At 41.3% G+C, this 18,246-nt stretch overlaps 1 protein-coding gene across 1 annotated transcript in view; it reads left to right on the top strand.

Moving 5' to 3' along the window:
* The window catches only part of FMNL1 (formin like 1), a 120,053-nt gene that overhangs the window by 54,459 nt on the left and 47,348 nt on the right, over nucleotides 1-18,246 (top strand). The window contains exons 8-18 of the mRNA XM_073607735.1: nucleotides 819-895; nucleotides 3,213-3,306; nucleotides 4,294-4,368; nucleotides 7,117-7,227; nucleotides 8,131-8,280; nucleotides 8,372-8,473; nucleotides 8,805-9,027; nucleotides 11,811-12,365; nucleotides 13,250-13,374; nucleotides 13,467-13,669; nucleotides 14,731-14,965. Coding sequence (XP_073463836.1) covers nucleotides 819-895; nucleotides 3,213-3,306; nucleotides 4,294-4,368; nucleotides 7,117-7,227; nucleotides 8,131-8,280; nucleotides 8,372-8,473; nucleotides 8,805-9,027; nucleotides 11,811-12,365; nucleotides 13,250-13,374; nucleotides 13,467-13,669; nucleotides 14,731-14,965 — 1,950 coding nt within the window. The remainder of the gene's footprint in view (nucleotides 1-818; nucleotides 896-3,212; nucleotides 3,307-4,293; nucleotides 4,369-7,116; nucleotides 7,228-8,130; nucleotides 8,281-8,371; nucleotides 8,474-8,804; nucleotides 9,028-11,810; nucleotides 12,366-13,249; nucleotides 13,375-13,466; nucleotides 13,670-14,730; nucleotides 14,966-18,246) is intronic.

Raw genomic sequence — 18,246 nt, 5'->3', positions numbered from 1 at the left:
GCTGTTTTTCTTGGTTTTGGATAGGTAATGATTAGAACAACGTTCATGTTTTACCGCTATCAGGGGCTTCATAAGAGAAATTTCCCCTTACTACCTGTTTTGGAGACAGCCTTTTAGCAGACAGGAAGTGAGTAAAAATCTGCTAATCACACGGCCATTGTGCACTGGGAGGATACTGTGCCAATACATTGATCCTGGTTCATCACGCTGTTTAATTTTCTCTTTTGTTAAAAATGTTTTGAAATGTCAAAAGTTCTATTCACACAGAAGTGTTGCGATGCAGTAGTTTGTGCCGCAACCCACTGCTGAAACAAAATACTGTAGGCAGTACATTTTTTTTTGTTTGTTTCGGCACACCCACAGGCTTTTTGCCTTGTCTTTTAATGGCACTGTGCAGGGTGAATGCACCCTTAAGTAGAACATTGACCAGAAGAAAAAGCATGGACCTTTTAATTCATTAATACCTGTAATAAGGAGTGCAATACAGGAATAGTCTAAATCCAATTGTCACTTGCATTCCCGAGGATGTGCAGTAACTGGAAGAGTGAGAGTTGAAAAAAGTTATGATTGCTGAGGCCACACACAAAACTTTTTTTTTTTACAAGAATTGGCTGCTGGAATCCCTGTGGGGATATACAGAACCCAGTGTGGAAATCAACCAAAAGAAACTCAAGGACAGCTCTGGAATACCTCCAATTGGGTGGCAGATGGTCATTTGTCTAATATTTGAATATATCTGATCAGTTTTTTGGTAATAGACTCATATCTGTATTGATGTACTGTATTGTATTAAATTATGGTGTCTTCTTTCTATAAAGTCTGGATTCAGTATGGTGATGTCCCACCCCTCCTGTGTCAATCAGATTACCCTCAGCCTCACCAACAAGAACCCCCGGTGAGTAGGGCCTGTGATGGAACTGATGTGATATCACCTGACATTGCTTATTTTCTCAGGATGTTCTCTATTTTTCTTTTCCTTCTTCATTTCATTCCAACTGCCAACTTATATAATAATTAAAGGAAGCCCATCATGAGCTGACACAGAGGCCACCAGTACTTACCTCTACTAAATTCCAGGTACCTGGCTGTCATGTTGAGCCTCTTCAATATTTTGTTTGTCCTTACCAAATCGTACAGAGGCTGCCCACCACCATAAGCACCAGGCAATGCACTCCGGCTCCAATAACTGTCTAGGGGATGTCTTTTTGAAATGTATTGCTTGCAGAACCTTAAAGTGAAGAGGTAAGAGGGCATGGGATACTCCAAAGAACAATAAGCATTTGCAATGAAAGGACAATTTGCTCCCTGGTCTCTGTCTGGAGGTAACTGAGGGTATCAGACAGTCTAAGGCAAGGGTCTTCAAACTATGGCCCTCCAGTTGTTCAAGAACTACAATTCCTATCATGCCTAGCCATGTCTGTGAATGTCAGAGTTTTATAATGCTTCATGGGATGTGTAGTTCTGCAACAGCTAGAGGGCCGTAGTTTGAGGATCCCTGGTCTAAGGCCTTATAGTTGTAGACCATAAGGCAATTCTCTGTAGCATCTGGTTACCTTGCACCACTGCACAATTAGTAGTACCCAACGTGGTTTCTAGGAGGCTGCACTGTAATGGAGGGACACTTTCCTCTTGTCAGGGCTGGGCTCTCAGCAGCTCTCTTCTCTGTGTCAGCTGTCGGATAATTGTCAGCACTCATTGATTCCTCAGTGGCTCACCTGGTTATCATTATCTGCTCATCAGTCCCACCTACAGACAGCCTCTTCTGGCTATTTAAACTGCCTTGTTCATTCATTTCGTGCCTTCGCCTTGGTCAACATATCTGGAGATTCTCTGCTGTGTTCCTGTGAAAGACTTTGCCCGGCTGATGTCCCTTCTGGTTCCTGATCCTGTTCTTCTGCCTCCGACTACGCTGATCTCTAGTTTCCTGATTACTGGCTTGTCTGACTACCCGCATTGGCTTCCGATCCCTGGCCTATGTTTTGACTACGTTTACTGATCACCATTTTTACCAATACATTAAAAGGTGTGATTTTTACTGCATTTTCTGTCTCAGTCTGACACCTCTATACTCACACTTCAGGATTCTGCTGTGGACAAGAGAATGGCCAGTACTCTGTAACCCTATGAGAGCTGTCTCAGTCCAAGCTACCACTGGCACTTCTATTCCAAAAGCACACAGCCACCAAGAATCAATTTAGGGTCTTTACTCACAAGTCCCCAGGGCAGCTGGCAGCTTTCTGTGGACATGGTCTAGTGAGGGCAACAATTCTCCCCCAGACCAGATGCCTCGTGGTGAAGTCCTACAGCCGGATTCTCAGATAAATCCAGGCCCTCATGCCTGACACAGCTAAGGCTTCAAGAACAGCTACACAGTCCACGAGATGCATGGGCAGCGGTTCCTGTGGCTTTGGAACTCTCCTGAAGAGCGAGAACAATCTCTCCAGGGCTTCAGGCTTTTTATAACCTCCCCAGTAACCTTCTGGACACTCCTCTCCAGGGACTGGCTAGGAATTGATAAATATTCAGACTGTTCATTTGAATCTCCCTCCCTATTTCCTAGGAGCTTCTTCCAAAGGCAGGGAGAAGCAATCAAACCCCCAGCCTGTGAAACCCTGAATAGACCGGTCCAAACAATCACTGCTCCCTTGACTACAGAAGGAGCCAAAAACTACATTTGCTTAGCATCCTATGAGACACCAATCCAGAACAACAATACAGATAAACTTTTCCCATACGTTTTTCCAGACGTTCTTGATCTGCATTCATGTTTCTAGTCAGTAAATCAAGTACTGAAGCCAGTAGGCCAGCATAGCAAACAGGAAAACCATGATGTTTAGGAGAAAGTCCAAAATGGCAGCTCACATACTTCTTTTCTGACAAGATTATTTCACAGCACACCATCAATTTAGTAAATACTTAAGCCCTTTTCTAGCACCATGTGCCTCCACTCTTCCCTTACCTCTGTTACCATAGTTTGACAGGCCACGCCAATATGTTTGACAGGCTCAACTTGTTCAGAACAACTTAAAACCAATTCCCCAGTTTCAGTTTCTTACAGCTGTTATCTATTGCACATGACTGTTATGTAGTTGAGAAATAGACTTGTTACTTGCAACCATTGCACACTAATAGGACAATTGCATAAGCAGCATTCATACTATTTCTCACCTTGCTCCTTCAACATTCTAAAATAAATTTGCCCTTTCCTTTAGTACAAAGGCCCTGGTCCTAGAGCTTCTGGCAGCCGTGTGTTTGGTCAGGGGAGGACATGAACTGATACTCTCGGCTTTCAATTATTTCCAGGAGGTAAGGATGTGTATGTTTTCATGATCGTAGAAATAAAGTAAAGTGGTAAATGCTAACTGAAGTTAGCAAGCTTCTATCTTTTCTCTCTAATAAAACAATATCAAATTAATGTATGTCAAGGGATGCTTGGAACACTCATTTGCACTTTTTTAACCACAGAGCAATTGTGGTTTTGTGGATGCATAACTAGGAAATAATTCTCACCGTTGGGGACAGAGAGCAACAAAACTTTGTAAAGGTTGTAACCCTTCCCAACTCTAATAGAGCTCATACTGCCATGCCTCATTTGGAGTGATTCTACTTCTGTGCTGATGACACAAGAAAAATGTGGGGTTTGCCCAATCATGGGACATAAAAAAGCACTTTACTCATAACTTAAAACAAAGTCGTTTTGGCTAATGATCGAGAACAGTGGTCTCCAAACTGCAGCCTGGGGCCAGATTCAGCCCTTTGCTAGCTTTTATCTGGCCCCTGGGACACTATTTTTATCCACCAATACCAACAATGGGACATAATTCGCCCACACTGACACCAATGAAGTTCCAGAATTCCTCCCAATAACACCAAAGGTAGGGCACAATTCCTCCCAATGACACCAATGATGGGGCATCGTTCCTTCCCACTGATGTCGGGACCTTTTCTACTCCCAATGCCCACAATCTGGCCCCTCTTAAGTCTGAAGCACAGTAAACTGGCCCTTTGTTTAGCCAGTTTGGAGACACCTGTTCTAGAAGATGAGATCCCAACCAGCCAGCACACTGCAACCTAGCTTGAATTACATTTTTAGTGTTGGATAGAGAGGGGATGTCTCACCTCCTGTTGTGTATCATGGGCAGGAAATTAAAGAAAATCTCCTGAGTGGAATATGGCAAAAAGTACAGCGGCTTTTCCATTTCTTACTGTATACAAAACCGGCTTTAGATATACTTAGTATAAACACTGTGTAAATATATCTAATAATTCCTTAATACTGCTGTGTTTGCACAGGTATGCGGAGAAGGTGCAAGATTTGAAAAGTTAATGGAATACTTCCGAACTGAGGATTCCAACATTGACTTTATGGTGAGTGTGCAACATTGACATTGAGGTGCGATATATAAATATTAGATGCAAAAGGAAAAGTGGAGGGGGGGAATAGGTAATAACCTTGAATGTTTCATCTGTTGCTGTATGTACATAAAGGTATGGCTTAAGGAGTTTTGGGTGAGGGAGAACTTGGGTTGTCTTCACACAGTTGTGCTCAAAAGTTTGCATACCCTTGGAGAATTGGTAATATACAGTATGTACCATTTTTAAAGAAAGGATGAGTGAGCAGGCAAAAGTAATTTATTGTATTTCTTATGGGATTCATATTCAACTGTAGGTCATAACAGAATGGCACAATTAAAAAACAAAACATGGCAACAAGTAAACAAATGAAATGACCCCTGTTCAAAAGTCTGCACACACTTAGTTCTTAATACTGTGTATTCCCCCCTTTAACATTAATAACAGTGCTCAGTCCGTTGTAATGGTTGTCTATGAGGCCCTGAATTGTTGCAGGTGGTATAGCTGCCCATTCATCTTGGCAAAATGCCTCCAGGTCATGCAAAGCCTTTGTGGTTTATGCAAGACGACCACTTTTGAGATCTCTCCAGAGTGTCTCGATGATATTAATGTCAGGAGACTGTGACGGCTACTCCAGAACCTTCACCTTTTTCTGCTGTAACCACTGGAGGGTGAACTTGGCCTTGTGTTTACGTTGCGCTTACGGTTGTGATCCTAAAGCTCTATCTTGGTCTCGTTGCTCCAGATTACAGTCAGCAGCTGTGAGGTAAGTCAAGGTGTTGTCAGGCATATTGTAATGGGGCTTTTTTGAGACATTGGCGCTGTAAAGGCTTCTTTCCAGCAACTTGTTCATGCAGATCATTTTTGTTCAAGTATCACCATATTGTGCTCCTTAAAACAACCACACCGTCTTTTTCCAGAGCAGCCTGTATTTCTCCTGAGGTTACTTCTTTGTATCCATCAATTCCTCTGGATGCAATCTTTTTTTTGTCTGCCTGACCTTGGCTTGGTATCAGGAGATCTCAGAATTTTCCACTTCTTTATAAGTGATTGAACAGTACTGACTGGCATATTCAAGGCTTTGAATATCTATTTACACCCGTTTCCATCTTTATAAAGTTCCATTACTATGTTACACAGGTCTTTTGACAGTTCTTTTCTGCTCCCCCATGGCTTAGTATGTAGCCTGCTTAGTCCACGTTAGAGCTAACAAACTCATTGACAATTTATACACAGACACTAATTGCAATTTAAAAAGCCACAAATGTGGGAAATTAACCTTTTTGCACTATAAACAAAAAAAGGCCGACAATTTTGAAAAAGTAAAAAAAACAATATTTTTTAATTTGTTATAACACAAAACCAATAAAAAAATAATTAAAAAATCCAATTTCTTCATAGATTTAGGCCAATATGTATTCTGCCACATATTTTTGGTAAAAAAAAAAATCCCAATGAGCGTATATTGATTGGTTTGAGAAAACTATGGTTTACAAATGATGGTATATATTTTGGATTTTTTATTTTCAATTTTTTTTAATACTAGTAGTAATGTGGGGCAGCGATCAGCGACTTATAGCGGGACTGCAATATTGCAGCGGACAATCTGACACTGACACTTTGTGAGAACCAGTGACACTAATACAGTGATCAGTGCTAAACATATTCACTGTCACTGTACTAATGATGCTGGCTGGGCTGGGAAGGGGTTAAATATCTAGGGCGATCAATTAAACAAAAGACCGTTTTTTGGTATGATCAGTCATATTTTTAATATCAATGCCAATATTTCATGATTTCTGCCAGGGTATGTAAACTTTTGAGCACACCTGTAGATCTTTGACTATAACCCTACTGAACACCTTTTGGGATGAATTGGATATAAAAAAAACCTTCCCAGAAGAGTGGAGGCTGTTTTTGCATTATATAATGGGACATCTTCCTGAATGCTCGTAGCTTCCTCAAATGCCAGGACCCATAGTCGGTAGCAGTGACGGCCGGTGCTCAATATTTTGGGGGGAAGGCGGATGGAAAGGCGCCGATCCCCCCCCCATGGGAGTTGGATGGGAAGGTGGCGATCAACCCCCCCAATGGGAGATGGACGGTGAAGGCAGCAATCAGAGGCCTCCTTACCTTAGGGGCAGATGAGGTGGATCCGGATAGGGCTGCTGCTCCTCCCTCCAGCTATTCCTCACTCCAGGGCCGTTGCTTCTCCTCCCGGCCAAGCAGTAAGTGGGTCCTGAGACCCGATTGGCCAGGAGTCCTAAGACTCCTGGCCAATCGGGTCTCAGGACCCATTTCCTGATTGGCTGGGAGGAAAATCAGGAAGACCATAGCGAATATCAATTCGCTATTGTCACACAACTGGGTGGGCTCAGGACACAGTGCTCTGCGCCCCAAGGCCACCCTTTTTTGAAGCCAATTAGAGCCTCAGACTCTAATCATGTATTAAAAAAAAAAAAAAAAAAACCCATTGAAATCCATTCGTTCCACGCCCCGCATGTAGATTAGGGGCCAGGCACACGGATTAGGGGGGCGGCTCCCCCGTATGGACGGGCCGCCACTGGTCAGTAGGCAAGAGGCTACCTTGCCGTCCCCTCCAAGAGCCCCTGTCCCAGTGGGGTCTATCACAGTGTGATTATATCAGTACATGTTTTTAGGACAAGTTGGAAAAGGCAATATGAAAAACTTTTTCAGCTTGTGTATTGGCTGTGTCTTCCTTTCAGTGTTACTGAATAATATTAAGGCCTTTTGTGTTTCCAGGTGGCTTGCATGCAGTTCATTAACATAGTGGTCCACTCTGTAAAAAACATGAATTTCCGGGTTTTTCTACAGTATGAATTCTCCCTCTTGGGACTGGAAGAGTATCTTGAGGTAAGTGTGCTTTTCTTACATTTATAAGCACCCAGTTACACTTTCTTAGTTAAGTTGCTTCTTGAAAGAGACACAAGTCTTATTTGCTACCTGTTTTCCCTTACAAATCAATTTTTTAACCTGTTATGAAGCAAGGCAAGAAATTAGTCCTTGTTGTATCCCATACATTGTGGTGCTTACACATTATCCAACCTAGCAAAAAAAAAAAGACACAATTGTGGTAGGGCATAGGTGGGGGTATAGTATATACTTTTCTTTTATGTAGTATATAAGGCTATGTTAGAGGAGAATAAGAGGTAGAGCTGCTGTATATGACTCTTATGCCGCGTACACACGGTCGGACTTTTCGTCTACAAAAGTCCGACGGACGCCGACGGACTAAAGCTGGCTGACAATCCGATCGTGTGTGGGCTTCCCCCGACTTTTAGCGGACTTTCAGCGGACTTTTCCAGCCGCAAATCTGACGGACTTTAGATTTGAAACATGCTTCAAATCTTTACGTCGTAACTACGCCGGACCCAGAAATTCGCTCGTCTGTGTGCTAGTCCGACGGGCAAAAACCCACGCTAGGGCAGCTATTGGCTACTGGCTATCAACTTCCTTATTTTAGTCCGGTGTACGTCATCACATACGAATCCGTTTGACTTTTGTGTGATCGTGTGTAGGCAAGTCCGTTCGTAAGAAAGTCTGCCGCAAGTCCGACAAAAGTCCGTCAAAAGTCTGTCAGACTTTTGTAGCCGAAAAGTCTGACCGTGTGTACGCGGCATAAGGGATAAAGACTTGGAGTTTTGAAGGTTTCTCACTTAAAACTCAAAATTAAGAGGTCTATAAATGTAGTGGGCTGCACTTTAGACCACATATTTTAAGCCAGCGCAGTAAATGAATCATTTCCTTATTTGCCAGGAGTTGAAGAAGACGGAAAGCGAAAGACTCCAAGTACAAATTCAAGCCTATCTCGATAATATCTTTGATGTGAATAATCTTCTAGAGGACACTGAGAACAAACATGAGATGCTGGAGCATGTTGATGACCTACAAGCCCATATGGCTCTTGTAAGTTTCTAACACATAGGCATAAGAATTTTTATGATAAAGGAGAACTATGGAATCCTATAATGTACTGATTGATCTTTATGGTGTTTAGCTCACAGAGAAGCTACAGCAAACAGAAAACGAATACATAAGAAGAGTGGCTGAGCTAGAGAAGCAGTTGGACCAGACTCGCAAAGAGTTGAGTGCTTTAAAAGTAAGTGTATTTTCTGGGGTTGCCAACCCACTCTACTGTGTAAAGGAAAAAGTCATGTAGTTCTGGGGGGCCTTATTTACATTAGAAGGAACTCAGTAGGGCAACATGTTGATTTCACCTCCCAACAGCTGCCCCAGTTAGAATTTTACAAACCAGGGTGCCCTAGCTTGGGGGGGGGGGGGGGGGGGTTGGAAGGTTAGGGGTAGATTTAGGTCATGCCTATACAAATCCTTTACATTAAACAATTGTGTGGACAAAAGTTGGTTGGAGTAGGGTATTTAATTAACCATTTGACTGCTTGACAATCAGTTCTTCCTCTGATATCCTTCAGGAGAAGCAAGCCTCATATGTTCCAGTGGATACACACCTGGCTGTAAGACGTTTGAAATCCAGCGACCAAGGAGTACTGTGGGTTGAGCCTGCAGGGGACACATGTACAGAGGATTCCTACCCTAGCAGTGAGAACATTAGGTCCTCTGCTAGCACGACCCATCCTCCAGCCTCACCATCAGCCATCAGGCTGACTATAATATCTCCTCCAGTCACATCTACAGGTAACGGATTTTATTCACATCTTTTAAATGGCTATTAAAATTCTCTATGCATTTCATTTGGTTCCTTTGGAGTTTATCAGTTTTTAAACTGTTTTGTAATCACTATTTATAAAAAAATCTTTATTTTACAAAGGAACATTGCATACAGGGTGCCTAGCTCCCATCTGTCCCTCATTTACAGGTACTGGCCCTTTTTAGAAGAAAATCTCACTGCTCTTCCTCTGTTTTACCTGTAGTGTGATATCAAAAAGTACTGTTTAACTATCAGTGTCAATTGAACTTTTCATGCAGCCTCCAAATGAATGCATTCACAATTTTTTCAAAAGCTGACAAAAAAGAAAAAGATGGGAAAAAAAAAACATTTATGGGTCTCTCTATTTATTTTTTGCATTTTAATTCCTCCTGGTCTGTATCATGGAACGTGGCAGGAGTGTGTTATTTGCCTGCATCTTTTTTGCTTAAAGGTGCCCCTCTATTTCTCTCAAAAACTTAAGAAGTAGGCACGGTGGATCCTTGACAGTGGTTTCACAGTGCATTGTGGGTTTTCTAAAAAGGCAAGTACAACAGTAGCTGTTTGCCTTCAAACTATTTCTCTATAACCAAAGCACTGTGTGGAGGGGAATTGGTTTTCTGACTCATTCAACTTTGTAATTTGAACTTCACCTACAATGGGTATAGAAAAGAATCACCCCCCTTTAAAATAATTATATTTTATTGCTTTGCAGTCTGAAATGAAGACACGCAGTTTTTGTTTTATCCAGCTGTATTTACTAGTGTAACTTAAAACATCCACTAGTGAAAGTGAAAGATTTTTTTTGTTTTTTTCTGACATGTTCGGGTTATATCTTTCACTTGGACGTTATAAGTTGCACTAGTAAATACAGCTGGATAAAACAAAAACTGTGTCTGTCTTCATTTCAGGCTGCAAAGCAACAAAATGTGATTATTTTAAAGGGGATGATTCTTTTCGCTACCTACTGTATTGAGCTCTATATTTTACACATTGTTATATAGGTTTATATACACATAAAATGCACACAAAATACTAGACCTTCCCTGACATGCAGCTGTAGTTTTTGAGAGCATGTAGGGTAAGCAAAAAGAGTAGGTATTTTCACTCTTCCATTACAACAATCATAATAAAGATGAATACATTTGAATTGTTTAGGCTCTTCTGGCACGGTGAAATTAAGCCATGCCTTCTAAACTGTTAAGACTCGACTATTTTATACATGGCAGCTTTTTGAAGGGAGATTGTTGACATGGTTGGTGTTGTGGGATGTTTAGGAGGTGCTGAATGACTGCTGAGTAGGGATGAGTCCGATTTTCGGCGAATAACGAACATTATGGGGTGTTCGCGGCAAATTAGAGCGCCGCAGAACGCCCCATAATGCACTGCAAACTAGCAGTGCATTGGCGCCTTTTGATTGGCCAAAGCATGCACCTGACCTGCATGCTTTGGCCAATCACAGCGCGCTCTGCTGAGAGAGCCATAATTGGCCAAAGACAGGGTGTGTTTATACATGTATTCGACAATACATTACATCCGCAAGCAATTTTTAATGACATTTTTTCCTTTAGAAATGTCATTTTGCTGTGGTACTGTTATAAACATGGGAAAGATGCGCTACTTTACAGGCAGACTAAGGACACCCCCCCAGGCACGATATTTAAAGGAATATTTCATTATTATTGCTTCACAAGCATTATTAAAATCACTGCTCCTAAAAAAAACGGTTGTTTTTAAAAGTTTTTTTTGCATTAATACATGTCCCCTGGGGCAGTACCCGGGTCCCCATACACTTTTTATGGCAATAACTTCCATATAAGCCTTTAAAATGAGCACTTTTGATTTTTCATGTTCGTATCCCATAGACTTGTGTTCGTACACATTTTTTGCCTGTTCGCGGTGTTCTGGTGCGATCCGAACCGGGGGGGGGGGGTGTTCAGCTCAACTCTACTGCCGAGTCATATGATAATTTCTATCCACTTGCTTTGGGCTCCATTTGGCAACCTCTATACATAGCCAATGCCCTCTCCGTGTGGTTTAAACAAACCCTTCAGGCCACATCAGTGCTATCTGCCCAATTTCGGGGTTCATATATGCATCAAATTATATACACACCCAAATGTCTGTCTTGCTAATCTGATGTTGGTGCACTAGAAGCATATAAAGAAATAAAAAACCATAAGCAATATTTATAAAATGTATAAAGTGATACACATTTAATTCAGGCTACAAGTGTTTAAGTCAAAATTTCATTCTTTAGGAAAAAGAAAAAAAAAAAGTTGAATGTTTTATACAGTCTATATCATATTACTGTATTTGTGCTTATATACAGTAACTACGTGTGTGTGTATATTACTTACCTTCATATTTTACATGCATGCATGAAAAAGGATTCCTAGAGCAATGTGTGTATATAAAAGAGACAGAATAGTAGTAGTTTTATATTTTCAGTCTGGCCTTGCTAGATTGGAACCTCAGTTGGAACTGTCCCAAAAGGAAGGGTTACTTCTCGAAATCACACTTGTGTAAATTTAAGCTTGATCCAAGTAGCTAAGGAGAAAAAGAAAAACAAGTAAAACCAGCCCAAAGTGATATCTGTTGGCTCAATAGAAGACTGCAATATTGATATACAATATTTAATATTTTCACCAGAAGAAACCTTTAGTATTTTAGTTGATAAAAAGGGAAGCAGTACATTTACAATACAGTTCAATACAGAAGGATTAGGCTAGGCGATGGAGAGAGGAGTTAACATCTTGTCCTCTGTTTTCAGATACTGTTCCTTACAAGACAGAAGAATCTTTGGATACTTCCACCTCTCCTTTACTGTTGGCTCTGGAGTCAGATATCCGCACTGTTTCACCAGCTCCAACTTTGGATTACAGCATTGTCACCACCACCCCTTCAGAGACCATGTCTGAGCCTACCATTCCACCACCTCCTCCGCTACCAGTAGCAAAGGATGACAATACAGAATGCCAACAACCTTTACCACCTTCTGATATCAGCGAGTCTCAAAAAGTAACACCAGTTCTTGATAATTCAAATGTTCCTCCTCCACCCCCACCGCCTCCTCCTCCATCTGCATTCACCGTACCTCCTCCACCTCCACCCCCTCCTGGTTTGATGAATGGCTCTCCTGTTCCTCCACCACCTCCTGGTGGTCCTTCTGCTCCTCCACCACCACCACCACCACCACCACCTGGACCTGGTGGTCCTCCTGTTCCTCCACCACCACCTTGTGTTAGCGGTGGCCCCCCGCCTCCTCCACCACCTCCTGGAGGCCTTTCTGCGCCACCTCCTTCTGCACCAGGCGGCTTACATGCAGGTACTAATTAGGATGGATATGCTTTAGCAACATGTTTAAGCCAAGTCTAGCCAAGTTAGAGTCTGTGCAATTTCCAGATCTGCCAACAACAAAAAAGTGTCTGCATACAAATGGAAACCAGGTTACGCCAAAAACATTTTGTTTTTAGTGCTGCCTGTGTCCATAATGGGGATAGGAATTGGTGAGAAATTTCTACAACTGGGATAAAAAAAACATTTATAAAAGCTATTTTCATTTATCAATCCCTCTTTAAATTAGTGGATATATCAGACCCAGAAAAAAGTAATCCATCAACTCTTCTATACAAATTGGATTTTATTTTTGTGCAAACACTATTTTTAGCAGCACTTTACTGTCGTTTTAGCTGCGCTTTTCAGCCACTAGCGGGGCGCTTTTAACCCCCGCTATCGGCTGAAAAAGGTTTCAAAGCGCCATAACAGAAGAATGGAGCAGGAGAAAGCCACGGGACTTAGTGTTTTGAAGAGAGATAAGAAAACACTGCAGATATATGTGCCCAGCTCAAATTTCATGAATCGGGTTTACATCCACTTTATGGTTTGTTGTATTTTATAGACTGTTGACCAAATTCCAAAGTCCCTGCTAATATAAATTAATTATATGACAATTCATGGATTTCAAACTTTTTCAACTCTTGTATTCAAGTGTAGCCTCAATGTAAGTTTTCCGTTCTTAATGTTAAATGCCTTCATACAGAGAGGTGTTGTGAAAACCCAATTTATCAAAGATTGCCAAATGTTATTGCACAGATATGTTTATTTGAATTTTTCTCTGACATAAACTTTAGGTTTGCTTATTCTTAGGACTATAGGACTTAGGCATTAGAAAAAATAAATAAATCATGCATTGCTATCCTTGTCATGTAGGTGTGAGTATTAAGAAACCAGTGCAGACTAAAAACAGGATGCAAGTCTTCAATTGGGTGGCCTTAAAACCCACACAAATCACAGGGACTGTCTTTACACAACTGGATGACGAGAAGGTTCTTCAGGTAGGAAAAGCGATGACCTATGGTTTAATATAACATTAGACTCTATAATTAGTTAAGGCATCTACTGTAGTGTTTTGTTTCTGTACCTTTAGGAACTTGACATGAGTGAATTTGAGGACCAGTTTAAAACAAAGGCCCAGGGTCCAAGTGTGAGTACCTTCTCAAAGAAAGTGAAAGCAGCACAGAGCCAAACAAGCAAGATTTCCCTTATTGATGCGAATCGGGCCAAGAATCTTGCAATTACCCTCAGAAAAGGAGGCCTAACCCCTGAAGCCATCACTACTGCCATTAATGGGTAAGCAACCGTTACCTAGACAGTAATTGCCCTTATCTACAGTCTAAAAGAGGACACTAACTGGAGAACACAGGAATCCGTTTTTCAGCGCATGAGTATACTCTTCAAATTCACTACTGGAGAAAAGGATTTTACAGTCAGAACAAGAAAAACAGGATTTTTTGTTACCTTAAAATCCCTTTCTATGAGTTCATTGACAGACACAGCTCTTCTGAATCTTTACCATAGGGTTATATCGCCACTTGCAGGAGTAGGACACTAGGCAGAAAAGAACTTGTCCTTCTGGCAGAAAACCCCCTCTCTGCTATAGGCAATCTAGTTTGTAACAAAGCAGTGTTAGAAGTAAAAATTCCAATAGAGGGGTGGGTTCTGTGTCCGTCTATGAACTCAAAGAAAGGGATTTTCGGTGAGTAACAAAAAAAATCCTGTTTTCCCTTATGTTCATTTACAGACACAGCTCTGCTGAATCCTGACCATATGGATGTCTCTGCTATAGGCAATCTAGTTTGTAACAAAGCAGTGTTAGAAGTCAAAATTCCAATAGAGGGGTGGGTGCTGTGTCTGTCTATGAACTCCGAGAAAGGGATTTTCGGTGAGTAACAAAAAAAAAATCCTGTTTTCTCTTACGTTCATTGACAGACACAGCTCCATATGGATATCTCAAAGCAGTACCTCAATGAGGGGTGGCCTAATCAAAAAGCAACTGGAAAAAGCTATGGAACTGTGGGACCCAGTAGGGAACCAGATCCTTACTCCTGAACAAATGGATTGCCTATAACGGAGGGAGGGTCTTATGCCAGAAGGGACTGCTTTTAGGTGGCGCCAAGTTCTTTTCTGCCTAGTGTCCTACCCCTATAGGTGGAGATATAACCCTATGGTCAAGATTCAGCAGAGCTGTGTCTGTCAATGTATGTAAGAGAAAATATTTCCTAATGGCCTTAAATCTAAATCTTCAAAACACAGGCCAGTGTAATTATTGGTTACGCTTAAAACCTTTGAGGTCATACATCAAAATGGCATCTCATGTCAAAGCTCTTGTGTGTTATGCTCTTGTATTACAGGTATGATATGCAGGCCCTTAATGTGGATTTCCTTGAGCTACTGGGAAGGTTTCTTCCGACAGACTGGGAGCGGCAGCAAATCTCCCGCTATTTGAAAGATGAGAAGCCTCTGGACCAGCTGGGGGCAGAGGACAGATTTATGGTCCACCTCTGTTCTATCCCAAGACTGGCTGAGCGAGTGAACACCATGATCTTCATTTCCAGCTTTGCCGACACTGTGGCTCGTCTTACGCCTGTAAGCGCAAATTATTTGTTGATGCATATGAAATATACGACGACGATTCTGCTCTTAGGTTTAGGCGGAAATTTCTCCTCAAAACTTGTCAAACTAGTAGGTTTTGGGCCACGCGTGCACTCTCACTCCTTTGTGAATAAGGTCCCAGCTCTTCTCCAGATGGATACTTCAGGGAATTTCTAGGATAAAATGTTATAAGCTGCAATTGTTACTATACTTTTAAATACCAAAGTGCTGCCATCGTTTTTGGAATTGAGTAGATGTGGCGCAGATATAATGTGGCCTCTTGAAGCTCTACTCAGAATGGCCCATTGTTTCATTTCAGTTTGACATACCTGCCCTAAAGTCACCTTTACCGGTTTATGAAAGTGTTAGGAGTTTGAGATCTTCCAAGCTCCTGGACATAAATTATACAATTTTCTTGTACAATGCTCTTTTTAGATTTACAATCAGGCAGGCCCTTGCACTACATAGTTGAAGGTAAATCTAAATGAAATTGAATAACAAAATTGTATAATATATGGCCAGCTTTAATCTGCACGTAAACTCCATCAATTTACTTATTTGCTCCCTTTTGGCTTGGTAAATATGCCATTGGAAGCAATGTATATATTGTTATTTGGAAGCAATATACTGTGTGTATGTATATGTGTGTATGTATATATATAATCTATATATGTGTGTGTGTGTATGTATGTATGTATGTGTATATATATAGATATATATCTATATATAGATTATATATATATATCTATCTATATATAGATAGATATATATCTATATATATACACAGTGGGGACGGAAAGTATTCAGACCCCCTTAAATTTTTCACTCTTTGTTATATTGCAGCCATTTGCTAAAATCATTTAAGTTCATTTTTTCCCTCATTAATGTACACACAGCACCCCATATTGACAGAAAAACACAGAATTGTTGACATTTTTGCAGATTTATTAAAAAAGAAAAACTGAAATATCACATGGTCCTAAGTATTCAGACCCTTCGCTCAGTATTTAGTAGAAGCACCCTTTTGATTTATTACAGCCATGAGTCTTTTTGGGAAAGATGCAACAAGTTTTTCACACCTGGATTTGGGGATCCTCTGCCATTCCTCCTTGCAGATCCTCTCCAGTTCTGTCAGGTTGGATGGTAAACGTTGGTGGACAGCCATTTTTAGGTCTCTCCAGAGATGCTCAATTGGGTTTAAGTCAGGGCTCTGGCTGGGCCATTCAGGAACAGTCACGGAGTTGTTGTGAAGCCACTCCTTCGTTATTTTAGCTGTTTGCTTAGGGACATTGTCTTGTTGGAAGGAAAACCTTCGGCCCAGTCTGAGGTCCTGAGCACTCTGGAGATGGAAGTCGTCCTGTCCCTGCAGCTGAAAAACACCCCCACAGCATGATGCTGCCACCACCATGCTTCACTGTTGGGACTGTATTGGACAGGTGATGAGCAGTGCCTGGTTTTCTCTACACATACCGTTTAGAATTAAGGCCAAAAAGTTCTATCTTGGTCTTATCAGACCAAAGAATCTTAATTCTCACCATCTTGGAGTCCTTCAGGTGTTTTTTTTAGCAAACTCCATGCGGGCTTTCATGTGTCTTGCATTGAGGAGAGGCTTCCGTCGGGCCACTCTGCCATAAAGCCCCGACTGGTGGAGGGCTGCAGTGATGGTTGACTTTCTACAACTTTCTCCCATCTCCCGACTGCATCTCTGGAGCTCAGCCACAGTGATCTTTGGGTTCTTCTTTACCTCTCTCACCAAGGCTCTTCTTCCCCGATAGCTCAGTTTGGCCGGACAGCCAGCTCTAGGAAGGGTTCTGGTCGTCCCAAACGTCTTCCATTTAAGGATTATGGAGGCCACTGTGCTCTTAGGAACCTTAAGTGCAGCAGAAATTTTTTTGTAACCTTGGCCAGATCTGTGCCTTGCCACAATTATGTCTCTGTGCTCTTCAGGCAGTTCCTTTGACCTCATGATTCTCATTTGCTCTGACTTGCACTGTGAGCTGTAAGGTCTTATATAGACAGGTGTGTGGCTTTCCTAATCAAGTCTAATCAATATAATCAAACACAGCTGGACTCAAATGAAGGTGTAGAACCATCTTAAGGATGATCAGAAGAAATGGACAGCACATGAGTTAAATATATGAGTGTCACAGCAAAGGGTCTGAATACTTAGGACCATGTGATATTTCAGTTTTTCTTTTTTAATAAATCTGCAAAAAATGTCAACAATTCTGTGTTTTTCTGTCAATATGGGGTGCTGTGTGTACATTAATGAGGAAAAAAATGAACTTAAATGATTTTAGCAAATGGCTGCAATATAACAAAGAGTGAAAAATTTAAGGGGGTCTGAATACTTTCTGTCCCCACTGTGTGTGTATATATGTATATATATATATATATATATATATATATTTATTTATAAGCTGTTCTGTGTCCTCTTCCTGTGTTATCTCAAAGAGCCTGGTTGTTATCTTGGACTACAGAATGTTGTAGAGATCTGAGAGTGGGAGTTGTTGAGTAGTTTATAAAAAGACACTGGGACAGGGCTGACACCAATCAATCCACAATAATGCTGTGTGTTGTAAGCCCACAGCAGTATTTAAGAATGCATTTCTGGCAGATCATCAGGTGGCTTTCTGTATATTCAAAGTCTTTAAAGTACAACTAAGTATGTTTTTAAGATTTGGATGGAGTTGTGGAGGGTTAGAACCACTATCGGGTTTTTATTACTGTGTCCTTATTAGGGAGATTTAGGGGTTGATTTACTAAAGGCAAGTGGACTGTGCACTTTTGCAATTACAATTGCTCCAGAGTTTAGTAAATAAGTTAAAGCTTCCCTTTACAAAGAACACCCAATCACATGCAAGGAACGAAAAAAAAAAAACTGCATTTTTGCTTGCACGTTATTGTATGATGGATGTTAGCAGAGCTCCTCCTCATTTACTAAGCTCTGGAGCAACTGCACTTGCAAACGTGCACAGTCTATTTGCCTTTAGTGAATCGACCCCTTACGCTCTCTAATTGTCCTAATGAGCAGTGTTGCTGGGAATGAAAGTGAGGGATAAACCCAAATTTTTTTATTGCCATCAGAACAGGAATAGAGGGGAATTCCTCCAATGGTAACATTTATTTCTCTGACAATTGATGGAGAGGATTTCCTTCATATTGGAAAGATAACTTCTCACTTCCTGTTGAGTCTGCAGAACAGGAAGTGAAGGGTAATCTCCCTAATGAGACCCAGATACCAAAAAACACAGCAAGGCTCCTTGTCCATTGAG

The sequence above is a fragment of the Aquarana catesbeiana genome, linkage group LG12 (assembly GCF_042186555.1).
Source record: "Aquarana catesbeiana isolate 2022-GZ linkage group LG12, ASM4218655v1, whole genome shotgun sequence".
NCBI classification, from domain to species: domain Eukaryota; kingdom Metazoa; phylum Chordata; class Amphibia; order Anura; family Ranidae; genus Aquarana; species Aquarana catesbeiana.
Note: the sequence above shows the minus strand (reverse complement) of the source record. Positions and strands in the feature narration are given on the sequence as shown.